The 13,424-nt window shown below is 37.3% G+C and overlaps 1 protein-coding gene across 1 annotated transcript in view; it reads left to right on the plus strand.

The window, feature by feature from the left end:
- LOC108979858 (mediator of RNA polymerase II transcription subunit 13-like) overlaps nt 1-13,424 on the plus strand; it is a 48,871-nt gene that overhangs the window by 7,449 nt on the left and 27,998 nt on the right. Inside the window, exons 9-12 of the mRNA XM_035690186.1 lie at nt 1,757-1,834; nt 1,965-2,044; nt 11,531-11,765; nt 12,271-12,540. Of these exons, the coding sequence (XP_035546079.1) occupies nt 11,550-11,765; nt 12,271-12,540 (486 nt within the window). The 5' untranslated portion in view covers nt 1,757-1,834; nt 1,965-2,044; nt 11,531-11,549. The remainder of the gene's footprint in view (nt 1-1,756; nt 1,835-1,964; nt 2,045-11,530; nt 11,766-12,270; nt 12,541-13,424) is intronic.

Raw genomic sequence — 13,424 nt, forward strand, 5'->3', positions numbered from 1 at the left:
AGCTTTCGTTTGGGAGATAAAGGGGTTTGTACATGTTGGCTGTCGGTGGATCAATTGAAATTCATTGCATACTTCCCTTTAAAGTTCTGGGCCAAATCGGGAAAATAAGATGACTTTAGAGCCTTATTGTCAGAATTGCTAAGGTCATGAAGAAAGAAATGAATGAGAACGTTTTAGCAAAGTCTCCACTAGAGGCTGATGAGCCATGAAATTTTTTGCACCTTTTTTCTTTTTTGTCTTTTCATGTAAAAACTGCCAGGTGATCCTCAAGATCTCTTGAAAGTTTCCTTAGGGTCATTAATCCATGCTTTTAATAGGAAGACAAGGGGAGGGTTATCCTCAGAAGTTGGCCATAGCTTATCTCAACTCGAACATGTCTAGATAGTTTTCTTTTACTAAAAATGTGTAGATACTTGAAACATGTTTTCTTGAAACCTTAAAATTTCGTATTATTTGTCGTAAATTATTGCAGATCAAGGCTCGAAAAATGGGAATCGTGTAAGGACTAATTCAATGAATCGGGCGATTCAACAAATTGTATCGGCGATTCATGAAAATTTTGAATCGGATATTTTAATGTTGATAGAAAGTATTAAAAATTATATTTGATGCAATTTAAGCGTTTTATATCATGTATAAAAGAGTATAAAATATAAATGCATTGACTAGTTTCAATAAAAATATGATATGAATCTAAATAGTTTCAATAAATATGTAATTTGTGTATTTAACCTCAATTGTCAACATTTTTTTACCTTATATACGAAAATATTAAAGACCATTAAGTTACAAACACATGGCGGATGTAGTACTTTATGCACAACCACAAATTTAATATAAAATACTAATTCATCTCTTTAGTTTTTTGTTCAAGTAAAAAAAAAAAGGAACTACATGTTTTATCATTCAATTTTTCTGCGATTTTTATTAAATACAATGATGAAAAAGTTAATATATGTTTATTTCTATCATATTTTTGTACAAAAAATTAAAAGAAAAAACTCAGTTGTTTAGACAACTGAAAAATAAATACAGTTTTGAATTAGTTGGAATCAATCCAAATCTGTCTAAAATTGGCTAGATTTGGTCTGAATCGGTTGATTGAAGCGGTTCAGTGAACGATTTAAAAAGTCAAAATCAGTTCGGTTTCTTACTGACTTAATTTGAATCGGTCCAAATCGAATAGTTTTTTTGAGCCTTGTTGCAGATGCACTATTTTGCTTCCTTTGTTTTTAGTTGATTAGCTATTGGTAGTGATTTGTTTCACCTTTGGTCTTCCATTTTCTTATTTCTTTTTCTTTGGGGTTGTGATTATGATATATAACTTGGTTTATTCCTGGACAATAATAAATCATTGGTGTATCCATGTTTTCTGTCATTTGGTTACCTTGGGCACTGATGAGGTACCTACTTCCTAGCCTTATTTAAGGGGGAAATTGTGCAAGCATGACCACTTTGTGCAAGGGATTTTAAAATGTGAAAAGTTATTGACTGCATGGGTTGCTCTGCATATGGGCATTCCCTCAGGATGTTCCTACATATCTTGCTGTAGAAGTTTTTGTTAATGAAAATGATACGTAAGGATAACTGAGTTATTTATATGGTATTTCTTTCTTTCTTCTTGTTCTCCTTTTAGTTGCATTCATGTCTGAAAACTAGCTTGCTTGTGCTCAGTACTTGTGCCGTACTAGGTAACTTTTTAGCATCAGGTTGAACTCGTTAATTTTTGGTTGATGCATGATTGTGGTATCTGCAGGAGAGGGCAACCTACTGTTGAATTTGTCTTTGCTGCTACCGAAGAGGCAGTCTTTGTACATATCATAATTTCGGCAAAGTATGTTTAAGTTCACCCCTTGGTTTGCTTATTGGTCCTAGTGTTATCACTGTTATGGTACTTCTGTTGGGCTCATAGTTTTTACTGCCATGCATGTTGAATTGATATTGCTTTCCCTATCTGTTTCTAGGCATATCCGGACAATTTGAGTTGGAAATATTGAAGGAGCACTTAAGCGTTCTTCCAATAATTCTGGTTACAGATTTCCAGGTTGCTGTATTTTCTTTGCTGGGCTTCTATTGACATATTTGATTTTAGATAGTGTCTGCTAGCAGTTTTTCAGACTTCCCGTAAATTTTCTATGCTAAGCTTCTATTGACTTCATAATTTAACTGTAAAATTCAACACCAAAAATTGGAACCTTTGTGTAAGTGCATTTGTGATGTACCCTATTGGCTGTTGTAGTTCGGCATACTGCAACAATTAGTTTGCCTTTTCCCATCTTCGCATGAAACACACTGATCCTATATATATAGGCTTCATCATTCTGGGGTTTAAGCAAGTATAATTTCTTTTAGGAAAATGTATATTACTTTGTAAATAACTATAAACGAGGTTAAAGACTCCACTCTAACAACCTGACCTCTATGATCAGATTTAAAGAGTTTTGACAACCTAACTATAGTGCATTTGTTCTTGTATCTTTTTTAATTTTTAGTTAGATGACGTTCTTTTACACATCTCACTGTACTTGGAACGTGCTTTTTATTGAAATTATGATTACTTATTTAAAAAAATTCTAGCACACTAGTCCATTACCATCTACATATCTGTGTTCTGAGTTTATTTATAAAAGAAAAACATATCCATGTTCTGAATAATGTCTTCTGATCACTTAAGAATATAGTGAGACTAAAGTAGCAAGAACTTCCCATTTACAAGGATTGTGTCTCTTTCTTCTGCTTTTTAGTAAATTTTACTTGCTGGAAAGAAGGAGAATGGAAAGAAGTTTGACATGGAATTATGGGCAGACGATATCTGTTTTTGATGATGAAGAACTCCGGAGGCCATGCAAATACATCATATCTCTTGCTTGGTTAAAGCCAGGACCTGTGTAACTTGCCCACATCATATGGATCAAGTAAATCACCAGCTTTTCACCGATTGGATGTGGTCCCAAAAAATTGTTTGCACCCAAGGTTCGAACCTTAGACTTGGGGGGAACATACCCCCATGACCAAGGCAGTTACCACTTTTCCATTTGAGCTAATCCCTAGGGATTTTGGGCTGAGGATATCTGGAACTGTGCATCTTTGTTTGATGTGTCATGTTGGGACATTGTTCTTAGAACTGACCAACCAGTTTTGTCATTTTCGATGGAGCATTGGTATTGTGAGCAAACTGCTTCGCCAGTGACTTAGAGGGAATGATAAGGTTGCAAAGTGATTTGAAAATATTGTTTGATTGTATTCTAACTGTCGTATTGAAGGAAACAGTATGATGTGGCTACAGGGATAATCATGGATTATGCTAGATTTGTCAATAGTCAGAGCGCGTTTAGGACATAGTATGAGAATAGTTCTCCAGGAAACAAATGTTTGAATCAGAACTGGTTATATTGTCAAAGTATGATAAATTGAGGATGAGAAAATTATGGGAGGAAGTTGGTTGAGGATGCTTGCCCACTTATAACTAATGCCTGCTGGTATGAGCTGAAGGTGCTATATGGACAAGGGCAAAGCAAAAATAAAATGTTGGTTCCTGTTTAAAGAAAGCACATGATGGTTGAGTATGCTTTCCCACTCATAACTAACGACTTCTACTTATCTCTATTTCTCTCTGATGTTACTTCCTTTCAAAACAGTTCTGGCAAGTTCAAGACCCCCAATGGATTTATTGGCCTACCATATCATGTTTCTCAAGGTTCTGGTTGCCAGATGAGGGGGCAAACTTGCTATGTAGAAGTTTCCCTTGGCTGCCCTAGATCTGGAAGTGACAATGCCTTGCATCCCATGAGGTATTTGCCCAAAATCAAGTTGCTGAATCTGCTGCTATTGGAAGAGGTGATCAGAAGGGATTGCTGGATCAATTACCAGTCCATCAGAAAATATTTATATATCCAGCTGAGGCTCTGCTTGTCCCAGTCCTGCATACATCATAGGCCATATCTTCTCTGTTCTCTGAAAAGGTATACGCTTCTGAGAGTTCTACACATTTTGTTTGGGTTTTCGAATATGATTTGGGGCTGGGCTCATGCAGAGCAGTTGAATAAATCTGAATAAGGTGGTTCCAGTTGGACAAATTTTGTGATGTGGTGAAACTTATACATTGAAGGAAGGGATAGATAAGGACATGGGCTTCAGATGTAGTGAGTTGGTGCAAACTGGGCAGTATTCAATGCTCAAATCAAATAAGTTTAATATTCCTCAATCTTTGGGCCTGGTCAGCTATAATGGTGGGCTGGTGTTGGGTAAAAATAAGCCCATCTTATTGGGTTAATGTGGCAAAGGCTGGCTTATCTCTCCAGATTAAAAAAATAAACACCCATATGATATGAGCCTAGATAGAAGGCTTTTTAAAGGCAAAAACCAGATGGATTTGAATTTTATTAACCCAATCCAGGCAAGCACTCTGAAAAGGATAGTGGATGGGGGAAGCATGCTGCCCAGTTTGGTTTGATGAGTTGGTGGAACTTGGCAGGGGATTACTCCTGGGGGTTGGTCCAAGTCTTGCCTTGTTGAGGTTTCATGTCATGACAAATCTTATTGATCTACCTTTGATTGGTGGCAACTTCATGTGGTTTGACAATTATTGTAATCCATAGTGGTCTAGAATCAGCTAGTTCCTTTTATCCCAGATTGAGAAGGGAAACTTTCTTTTAGTATATCAGAAAGGGTGCTATGTATAGATATACAAAAAGGCCTACAATCATGTCAACTGTGACTTTCTATTGTATATGCTGTGAATATGTGATTTTGATGAGAAATGATGAAGATGGATCAAGCTTTGTATTTCTACCATATATTTTTCAGTGTTGGTGAACACCACTCCTAATGTTCTATTTAGTAATACCAGGGGTTTATGCTATGGGGTATAGTCTATCTCCTTCGTTATCGATTATAGTTATGGAGGCTTTGAGTAAAATGATGTCTGCTTTAGTGGATGGGTTTTTTATTTTATTTTATTTTAGTTTTAGTTTTTAGCTTTTATTTTTATACCAGGTTTCTTTGTGGGGGTTAGTAGTCTAGAAGGGACTTACCATATCACATTTTCTATTTGCGGATGACAAGTTAAATCTTTTGCACACTGAATCTTGATCATTTAAGATAATTGCTTTGCTTCTTTTTATGCTTTGAAGCAGTTTTAGGTCTGAAGAATCAATTTGGTGAAGTAAAAAAATGCTCAAATACCGTTAATAAAGAGTATTTTGTCAAACTTGCCAAACTTATGGTGTCCACCTTTTTCTCTCTTCCTGCTGGCATTGCTAATTATTTAGAGAAGCTATAAAGAGATTTTTTGTGGGTCGGATTGGATGGGAAGTCCTGTTTTCACTTACTGAAGTGGTCTATGGCATGTTCTCCAGCTTTTGATGGAGGTTTGGGGATATGGAATTAATATTGTGTGACTGAGCCCTTTTGGGGGCAGTAATTACGAGGAACACCCAAGGGGCTTTTGGAGGTTGTGGTGAATGTGAAATATGGTTGCTCGTGTGGTGGATGGTCTTCTTACCAGAATGCTAGCTGTGTATATGGCTCCTTTTGCTAATTTTGTGGTGAGGAACCCAAGAATGTTATTGGGAAGGCAGTATACTATACTGCGACAGGCGTCATAGGACTCGAATCGCATTTAGGAATACTCACTTTGGAATTGCTGTCACAATGGCTATTGTTTTATCAATAAAATAAGGATTTTATTAAATTGGCATAGCCAAGTATACAGGACATATACAAGAGCAACACCTATGCTTGGAGGTCTAAAGATATAAGGAAATCATGTGCGTTCATGCCATTAAAGTCTATTACAATCGAGCAAAGAAATAAAGTGTTAAGAAGGAATGTTCTAATCTCATCCATTGTCCATTCACGATCCTCAAAACTTTGACCATTTTTCCATCCATATCACCACCATCAACAAATCGGAATCATCTTCCACATAGCTGCTATTTGAGAGTTACCTTGGATGCCTTGCCCACTGGCCAGAAAATCAATAACCCTTCGTGGCATGATAGGGGTGGCAATATGTGATACGACCCGGAAATCCAACATGAACATGATACGAAATTAGTGGGTTTGGATTTGATATAAATGGGTTTGGGTTGAAATGGATTGACCTGCTAAGACACGATTAATAAATGGGTCAATAACGTGTTAACCTGCTTAACCTGAAATCAATCTGCAATAACCTGTTTAAATTTTATTTCAAAAGTACAATTTTATTATTGTTGGGTTATATTATTGGTATTTATTATTGGATTAAGACAAGGGTATCCCCTTTCTCTTTTGCTGTTTGTCATTATTATGGAAGCATTGAATTGTATGTTGAGAGCGGCTGTTAATGGAGGCTTCCTTGCTGGATTTTCTGTGGGAGGTGTTAATATATCTCACCTTCTATTTGCTGATGGCACGCTACTTTTTTTTTGTGAGCCGGACCGTGATCATATGCAGTACTTGAGGGCTGTATTACTTTGCTTTGTAGCGGTTTCAGGCCTGAAGGTAAATCTCTCGAACTCTAAAATGGTTCTTGTGGGTGGTGTGAACAATATTCAGGGTTTGGTGAATATCTTGGGTTGTAAGGTTGCTTCGCTGCCCTTGAAATACATTGGTCTTTTGTTGGGGGCTTCTTTCAAGACAAAATCTATTTGGGATGGGGTGTTAGAAAAAAATTGAAAAAAGATTGACTGGGTGGAAATGGATATATTTGTCCAAGAGTGGGAGATTAACTCTCATCAAGAGCACTTTATCTAACCTCCCTACTTATTTTCTATCCCTATTTCCGCTACCTGCAAGTGTGGCCTCTTATATCGAGAAAACTTTTCATAACTTTCTTTGGGGATGCATTGGGGAGGAAACTAAGTTCCATCTTGCTAATAGGGATAAAGTTTGCTTACCAATACCTTGCGGTGGGTTGGGCGTGCGTAATGTGAGGGTATTCAACAAAACACTGTTGGGGAAATGGTTGTGGAGATATCATAGGGAAAATGAGGGCTTATGGAGAGAAGTCATAGATTCTAAGGATGGGCGTACTTGGGGGGGGGGGGGGGGGTTGTTTTAATGAAGTTAGGGGGACACATGATGTGGGATTGTGGAAAAACTTTAGAGCTGGATGGGGAAGATTTCCAAGTTTTTCAGATTCGCAATTGGAAGAGGTAATAGCGTTTATTTTTGCCTTGATCTCTGGTGCGGTGAAAGGGATGTAAAGCAGGTTTTTCCCATGCTCTACCAAATTTCTTGTGACAAAGAGGCTGTTGTGGCTGATTTATTGCTATTATCTAATGGTGCTGTCCATTGGAATTTAAGTTTTTCGAGAGCGGCTCAAGATTGGGAGTTGGATATGTTTGCTGATTTCTTTGTCTCGTATGCAATGTCGATTGGCAATGAGATGGAGGATAGGATGATTTGGAATCCAAGTGGAAATAAAAATTCTTGGTGCGCTCGCTCCTTCTACAAGGCTCTCTCTTAGGATTCTCTAATGATCATAGTTTTCCTTGGAAGGCTATTTGGAAGTGCAAGGTACGTCCTAAGATTGCTTTCTTTGTATGGACTGCATCTCCTGGGTGGATTCTCACCTTGGATAATTTGAGAAAACGTGGTCTCATCATTTTAGATTGGTGCTTTAGTTGCAAGAAATATGGGGAATCATTGGATTATCTTTTGTTACATTGTGAGGTGGCCTGGTGTTTATGAAATGAGATCTTTACTCGGACTGGGGTGGCATGGGTTATGCTTGGAAGAGTTAGGGATATTCTAAGGTGCTGGACAGGAATTAGGGGAAATGCCCACATCGCTGCTCTGTGGAGAATGATCCCTCATTGCATTATGTGGTGTTTGTGGCTGGAGATAAACAAGAGATGCTTTGAAGACATGGAGCGTTCTTTGGATGAGCTGAAGCATTTTGTTACATTACGTTATGTTGGAAAATAGATAATTGATTCCCTCAATCTTCTGTCTATTAGGAAACCTATATATTTGTATGTTTGACTTTCCTAGGATTATGGGAAACCTATATAAGGATCCCACTGATATAGAAATCTGTTTTAGGAAGGAAAGTTTCCTATTTTATCTCCCTGTAATTAGCTCTGTAAATCAGCTATGTAATTGTATATATAAGCCGTGTAAAGGCTACAATAAAATCAATACAATTGATTCAATTTTTCCCACATGGTATCAGAGCTATAGGCTCTTTCTTGGGATTCTTGGCCTTCATTGCTGTGAATCAATATGTCTGAAATCACAGTATCCAATACTACAGCACAATCTGAGGAAGCTCTCTTACATCAGTCATCCAGTGAGCTGCAGAACATTCAGGCAGCATATAGGCTGAATGGGAAGAACTACTTGAAGTGGTCCCAATTTATTCGAACCTATTTGAAGGGAAAGGGAAAGCTTAGCCATCTCCTAGGGACTGGACCGAAGGAAGGAGATCCACGGTATGATGCGTGGGACGAAGCAAATTCTATGATCATGTCATGGTTACGAAATTCGATGAACCCAGAAATTAGCGACACTTGTATGTTTTTATCCACGGCTAAAGAGATCTGGGATGCAGTTCGCCACACATATTCGAAGGCCCGTGGTGCAGCTCAAGTGTACGAGATCAAGGTCAAGACATGTGCGACTAGACAAGGCAGTAAAACTGTAACTGAATATGCTAACTTCCTGGCATGATAGGGGTGGCAATGTGACACAATCCGTGAACTGAACACGAACACGATACGAAATTAGTGGGTTTGAGTTTGATATTAATGGGTTTCGAATACCATGGAAGAATGTATGGAAGACTAAGGCCCCATTTGGATTTAGAGTTGATCTCAACTCATCTCATCTAATTATTACAACTTTCCCAAATTCCCGCACAAAATATAGTAAACAATTCAACTTTTTCAAATCTCAAAACAATAATACTATGAAAAAATAATATTTTAACAATATTTTATTCAATTTTCAACTTTTATCTCAATTTACTATCCAAACCTCACCTAAGGCCCCATAAAAGCCTCTCTTTGTGGTATCTCCACAACCACTTACCCAATAAGGCCATATTGAACTGAGATGTTCTGAATACCCAACCCGCCTCCAGGTATTGGACTACAAGCTGTAGCCCAATTCACCAAATGAAACTTGAAGTCTTCATCCATTCCTCCCCATAGGAAGTCTTGTTGCAATTTCCCTAACTGGTGAGCCACCTTGCATGGTAGTGGAAATAATGATGAAAAGTAAGTGGGCAGGTTGGATAGAGTACTTTTTATCCCACAGTGGCTATTTGATAGAACTTAATGGTATATTTCCTGCTTCTTGGGAGCTTGCAGTACAGGGCTTTAGAGGGGTCAGACTGATACTCAAAGAGAGAGAAAGAGGATGCTTATGGAGGCTGCAACCTACCTAGGGTGGCAGGCACTGATTTGCAGCAGGAATCCTTGTGTAGACAGAGAAGAGAGTGGCGTCACAATGGAGGAGAGGGACGGCCCAGCTGGGGTGTCTTTGGGTTTTCCTTTCTCAACTTTTTCTCTTTTGAGGCAGCCCTATATTTGTCGAGAAGAAATTGTGCATGTATGATTGGGAGAAGAATATGGGATTTTCAGCATGATTCTAGGGAGGTTCATCCTTAGTTTTGTTTAAAAACTTTCCTAAGAATGACATGGGAAGTCGGCAACCTCATGCCAGGCGACTTCTAAGACTTTTTGTTGGAATATTACAGCTGTGACAGACTTCTAGGAAGATTCCCTTGAGTCTTGGTTACAAAAACTTTCCTAATTTCACCATAAGGATGTCGGGAGCCTTGAATGAGAGAGATTTTCTGGCAGTGACAGCTTGCTTAAGTCAACTTCTGCTAGAAAGAAAAAGAAGACATTTCCTAATTTGTTCCTTAGGCCTTTATAAGTCAAAGCTTGCCTAATCTGTTCCAAGTCCTATCTCCGGCAATTACACCACTTGATATCTTCCTTATTCAATTAAGGAAAGTCTTTGAAGCTTAGGGCTGTCATCATCTCTATGAATATGCACAAAAGCTTGACTTTGTGTGGGTGAAAACATCCCATATATATCTAAGTCAACTAACTATTCTAAACTTCTTGGGTACCAAGCTGGCGCCACGAGCTGTCCAGTGGGCTGGACAGCAAGCCCACTATCATAACCCACTTATTACCATGTGAAAAAAAAGCCCAAAGTCCGTGCAATTCAAACAATAATAAGCAAATAAAAGTTCAATTATGGAAAATCATAGCCCAATGGGTCCTAGTTGAAGTCCAACCAAATATATGACCTAGGACTTGGGGGCAACACACATGTGGTTTTCTTTGTTTGGATATTTGCATTAGGGAAAGTTCTCACTTTTGGACAATCTAAGCAAGCGGCATGCTTTTAGTGATTGGCTAGTGTTATATGTGCAAGAAAAGTGAGGAAATAGCTGATCACCTATTGCTTCACTGCCAGGTAGCCAATGCTTTATGGAGTTCCATTTTTAGAAGGATTTGGCTATAGTAGGTAATGACTTCATGGTAGTGGATCTTTTGGCGTGTTTATAAATATATACTTAATTCATTTTATTTTTTTAATTAAGTATAATTAATGTGTTTTATTCAAAGTGCAAAGGGGTGTACACAACGAGTATATAAAGGAAACACCAAACAAAGAAGAAGAAAAAGAGCAAATGTCTTTGAAGTCTAGAAAATTAGGAGATCGGAAATTGTGGTGAGCAGCGGCAGCAACCATCCTGAGTGCTGAAAATAATAGCTTTTAAATCTGGTACCGTCTTTTCTTGGCCTTCAACAGTCTTTGCATAGCGTCAGATTAGGCATGAGGGGATCATCTCCAAACATCTGATTTTTTATGCATTAGACTTTTAATCTGCACATCGCCACTTTATGGAAAATGATTGTGTTCTCTTTGATGTGGTGCATTTTGAGGGAAAGAAATGATCGGAGTTTTCGAAGTTTGTGAAAGAAAAATGGAGGCTCTTAGGTTTTTTTTTCCTTAACTGTCTATATTTATCTGAATGCTGCTTCTTCTGTTTCTAGTTTTCGGGAGTTTCTTGCTCTTTTTCCTTAAATATCGATTATAAAATTGGATAGGACCATCACTACCCGGCTCATCTTTCTTTATGCACTGGTTATTGCTTTTTTATGAGTTATTATTGTTCATGCACTGCCCAATCAAGAATGTTCCTTTTACGCTATGCACCTTTGACTGTCTAAATTAATTATCAGATACTTGGCCTGAATAATTTGTTGATATGAGGCATATAAATTCAAGAAATTTTTTTTTTTATCTCACATCAAATCTTGGTTCTGTGGCCTAGATCTAATATAATGATTCTTTTTTTTATTGCTGTGTTACTATATGCATATGGGATCTAATGTTTTAAATCACATAGTTGACCACAGCATTTTTACATTTTAATAACCAGCTTATTTTACCTTTTCCTTTTGGATTGCATATGATGACAGATGACATTATGTGAGATAATGAGTAGATTGGTTCTTGCTTGTTATTTGCGTTGGATTCCTCTTTCTAATTCTCACTATCATTCTGGTTTTTTCAGTGGTAGCAGTTTGGAATTGATGGAAGGCTCATGGACTGAAATCAATGGAATACTTGCCAAGCATGGTTATAATAGTAGTAGCAATGGTAACGATAGCAGTATCAGCAGAAGCTCTAGTGATAGTGATCACATGATGAACACAGCAGCCGGTGAACTTGAGGGAGATGATGACAATTTAACATGTAGACAGTCTGGTTTATCTTCTAATGATCATTCGGAGAATGGTCCCAAACTGGTACATCATTATCCACAAAGCAATTAGTTTTTTAATATGTATTTATCACCCATGAAAACATTGTATGCTTTTTTCGGAATACATCGTATGTCGCACTCATATTAGATGTATATAAGATTTTATGCATTTGTATGGTTAATTTATGCATGTGTATCTAAGAGACTTTATCAAGTATATGTGCATGGTTTTTCTTGCAGAAGGGATTGATGTAGTTCTTTAAATTGTTGAAGTAAAGGTGGGCTTGTCTCTAATTGCCTATACTAGCATCAAAGCAGTATTGAGGCAACAAAATATGGTGCTGATGTACCCTTGAGAATGATGTCTCCGTTTGTTTATCAGACTGCATTCTTACTTTTGATACTATTTATTTTTCATGATTATGCTACTTGCCAGGAGTTCTTTTTTAGGGAGTTGATTTTTAGGGAGTTGAATGTGAATATTACTTCATATCTTAATGTTAAATGTGTGGATTCTGCAAAAAAAGTGAGCTTTGATGCTAATGCAGGGTTCTAAGCGTCCTCGAACTGGGATGACAGATTCATTTGGTCAAGTGGGTACAGAGACAAATGATCTTCTGCAAGAAGCGTACAAGTCTGATTTTGTTTCCATGGAAGTTGACAATTCAGCCATAACAGGAGTTGCAAATGATCAGATTGGATCCCATTGGGATTATGACGATGACGACATAGGTATGGTCATGGATATCCAAACTCTTCTCTCTGAGTTCGGAGATTTTGGGGACTTCTTCGAAAATGATGCTTTGCCTTTTGGAGAGGTATTTTCTTATCCTCTTCAGCAATTTCAATTTTTGCGAAAGTGATCAAAGTGGATAACATGCTGTCATGTGAATAAAGGGAGCTTCTCATCCGTTATGTTGTTTTGAGGAAAAATTTATGTAAACATAACTTTAGGATACATGATATTTTTGTCAATTAAATAGAATAATGGTCTTTTCTGAATGTTGGGAGTTTTTTCCTCAGATATTCCCTCTCTCTTCTGAATGTGCTACTTGTTTTTATGATTTTCTTTGTATGTCTGAAAGTTTTTGCCTTGTTAGGACGCAAGGATTGCTTTTGTGTTGCAGTTCTTGTCTGATCTATGTTTGATAATTCTAATATTGTGAGGATTCATGGATGATGGGAAGTCATTATCGTATTTATTGGTTGGAGGTTTTTTTCAATAAGTAAAAGAAGGTAATAAATTTAAGATTGGGGCACGGGAATTTTGTCTATAAATTTAATAGCTCAGATTTTAATTAAATCAAGTTCTAGGACTTTTTTTAAGATTATTCCCTATATCCTCTACTACAATAAGGGTAGGCCTGGCAGCCTTTAGGTCTCGTTTGGTTACACAGATGAGAAGAGATTAGATAAGATGAAAGTTAAAAGTTGAATAAGATATTGTTAGAATATAATTTTTTAATATTATTTTTTTTTCAGGATTTGAAAAAGTTGAATTGTTTATTGTATTTTGTGTGAGAGTTTGAGAAAGTTGTAATGATTAGATGAGATGAAATGGTTTGTATAACCGAACGAAGTCTTATTCAGCTGTCTTAAGACAAAAGAAGAGGAGGGGAGTATCAAGGAGGAAGGTGGTTTTGGGGTTAGGGGAAGAGAGCAATTTATTGTATCTAGTGTAATCCTAAAGTTTTAGAGAAAC

This window comes from Juglans regia, chromosome 5 (assembly GCF_001411555.2).
Source record: "Juglans regia cultivar Chandler chromosome 5, Walnut 2.0, whole genome shotgun sequence".
In the NCBI taxonomy this organism is placed as follows: Eukaryota; Viridiplantae; Streptophyta; class Magnoliopsida; order Fagales; family Juglandaceae; genus Juglans; species Juglans regia.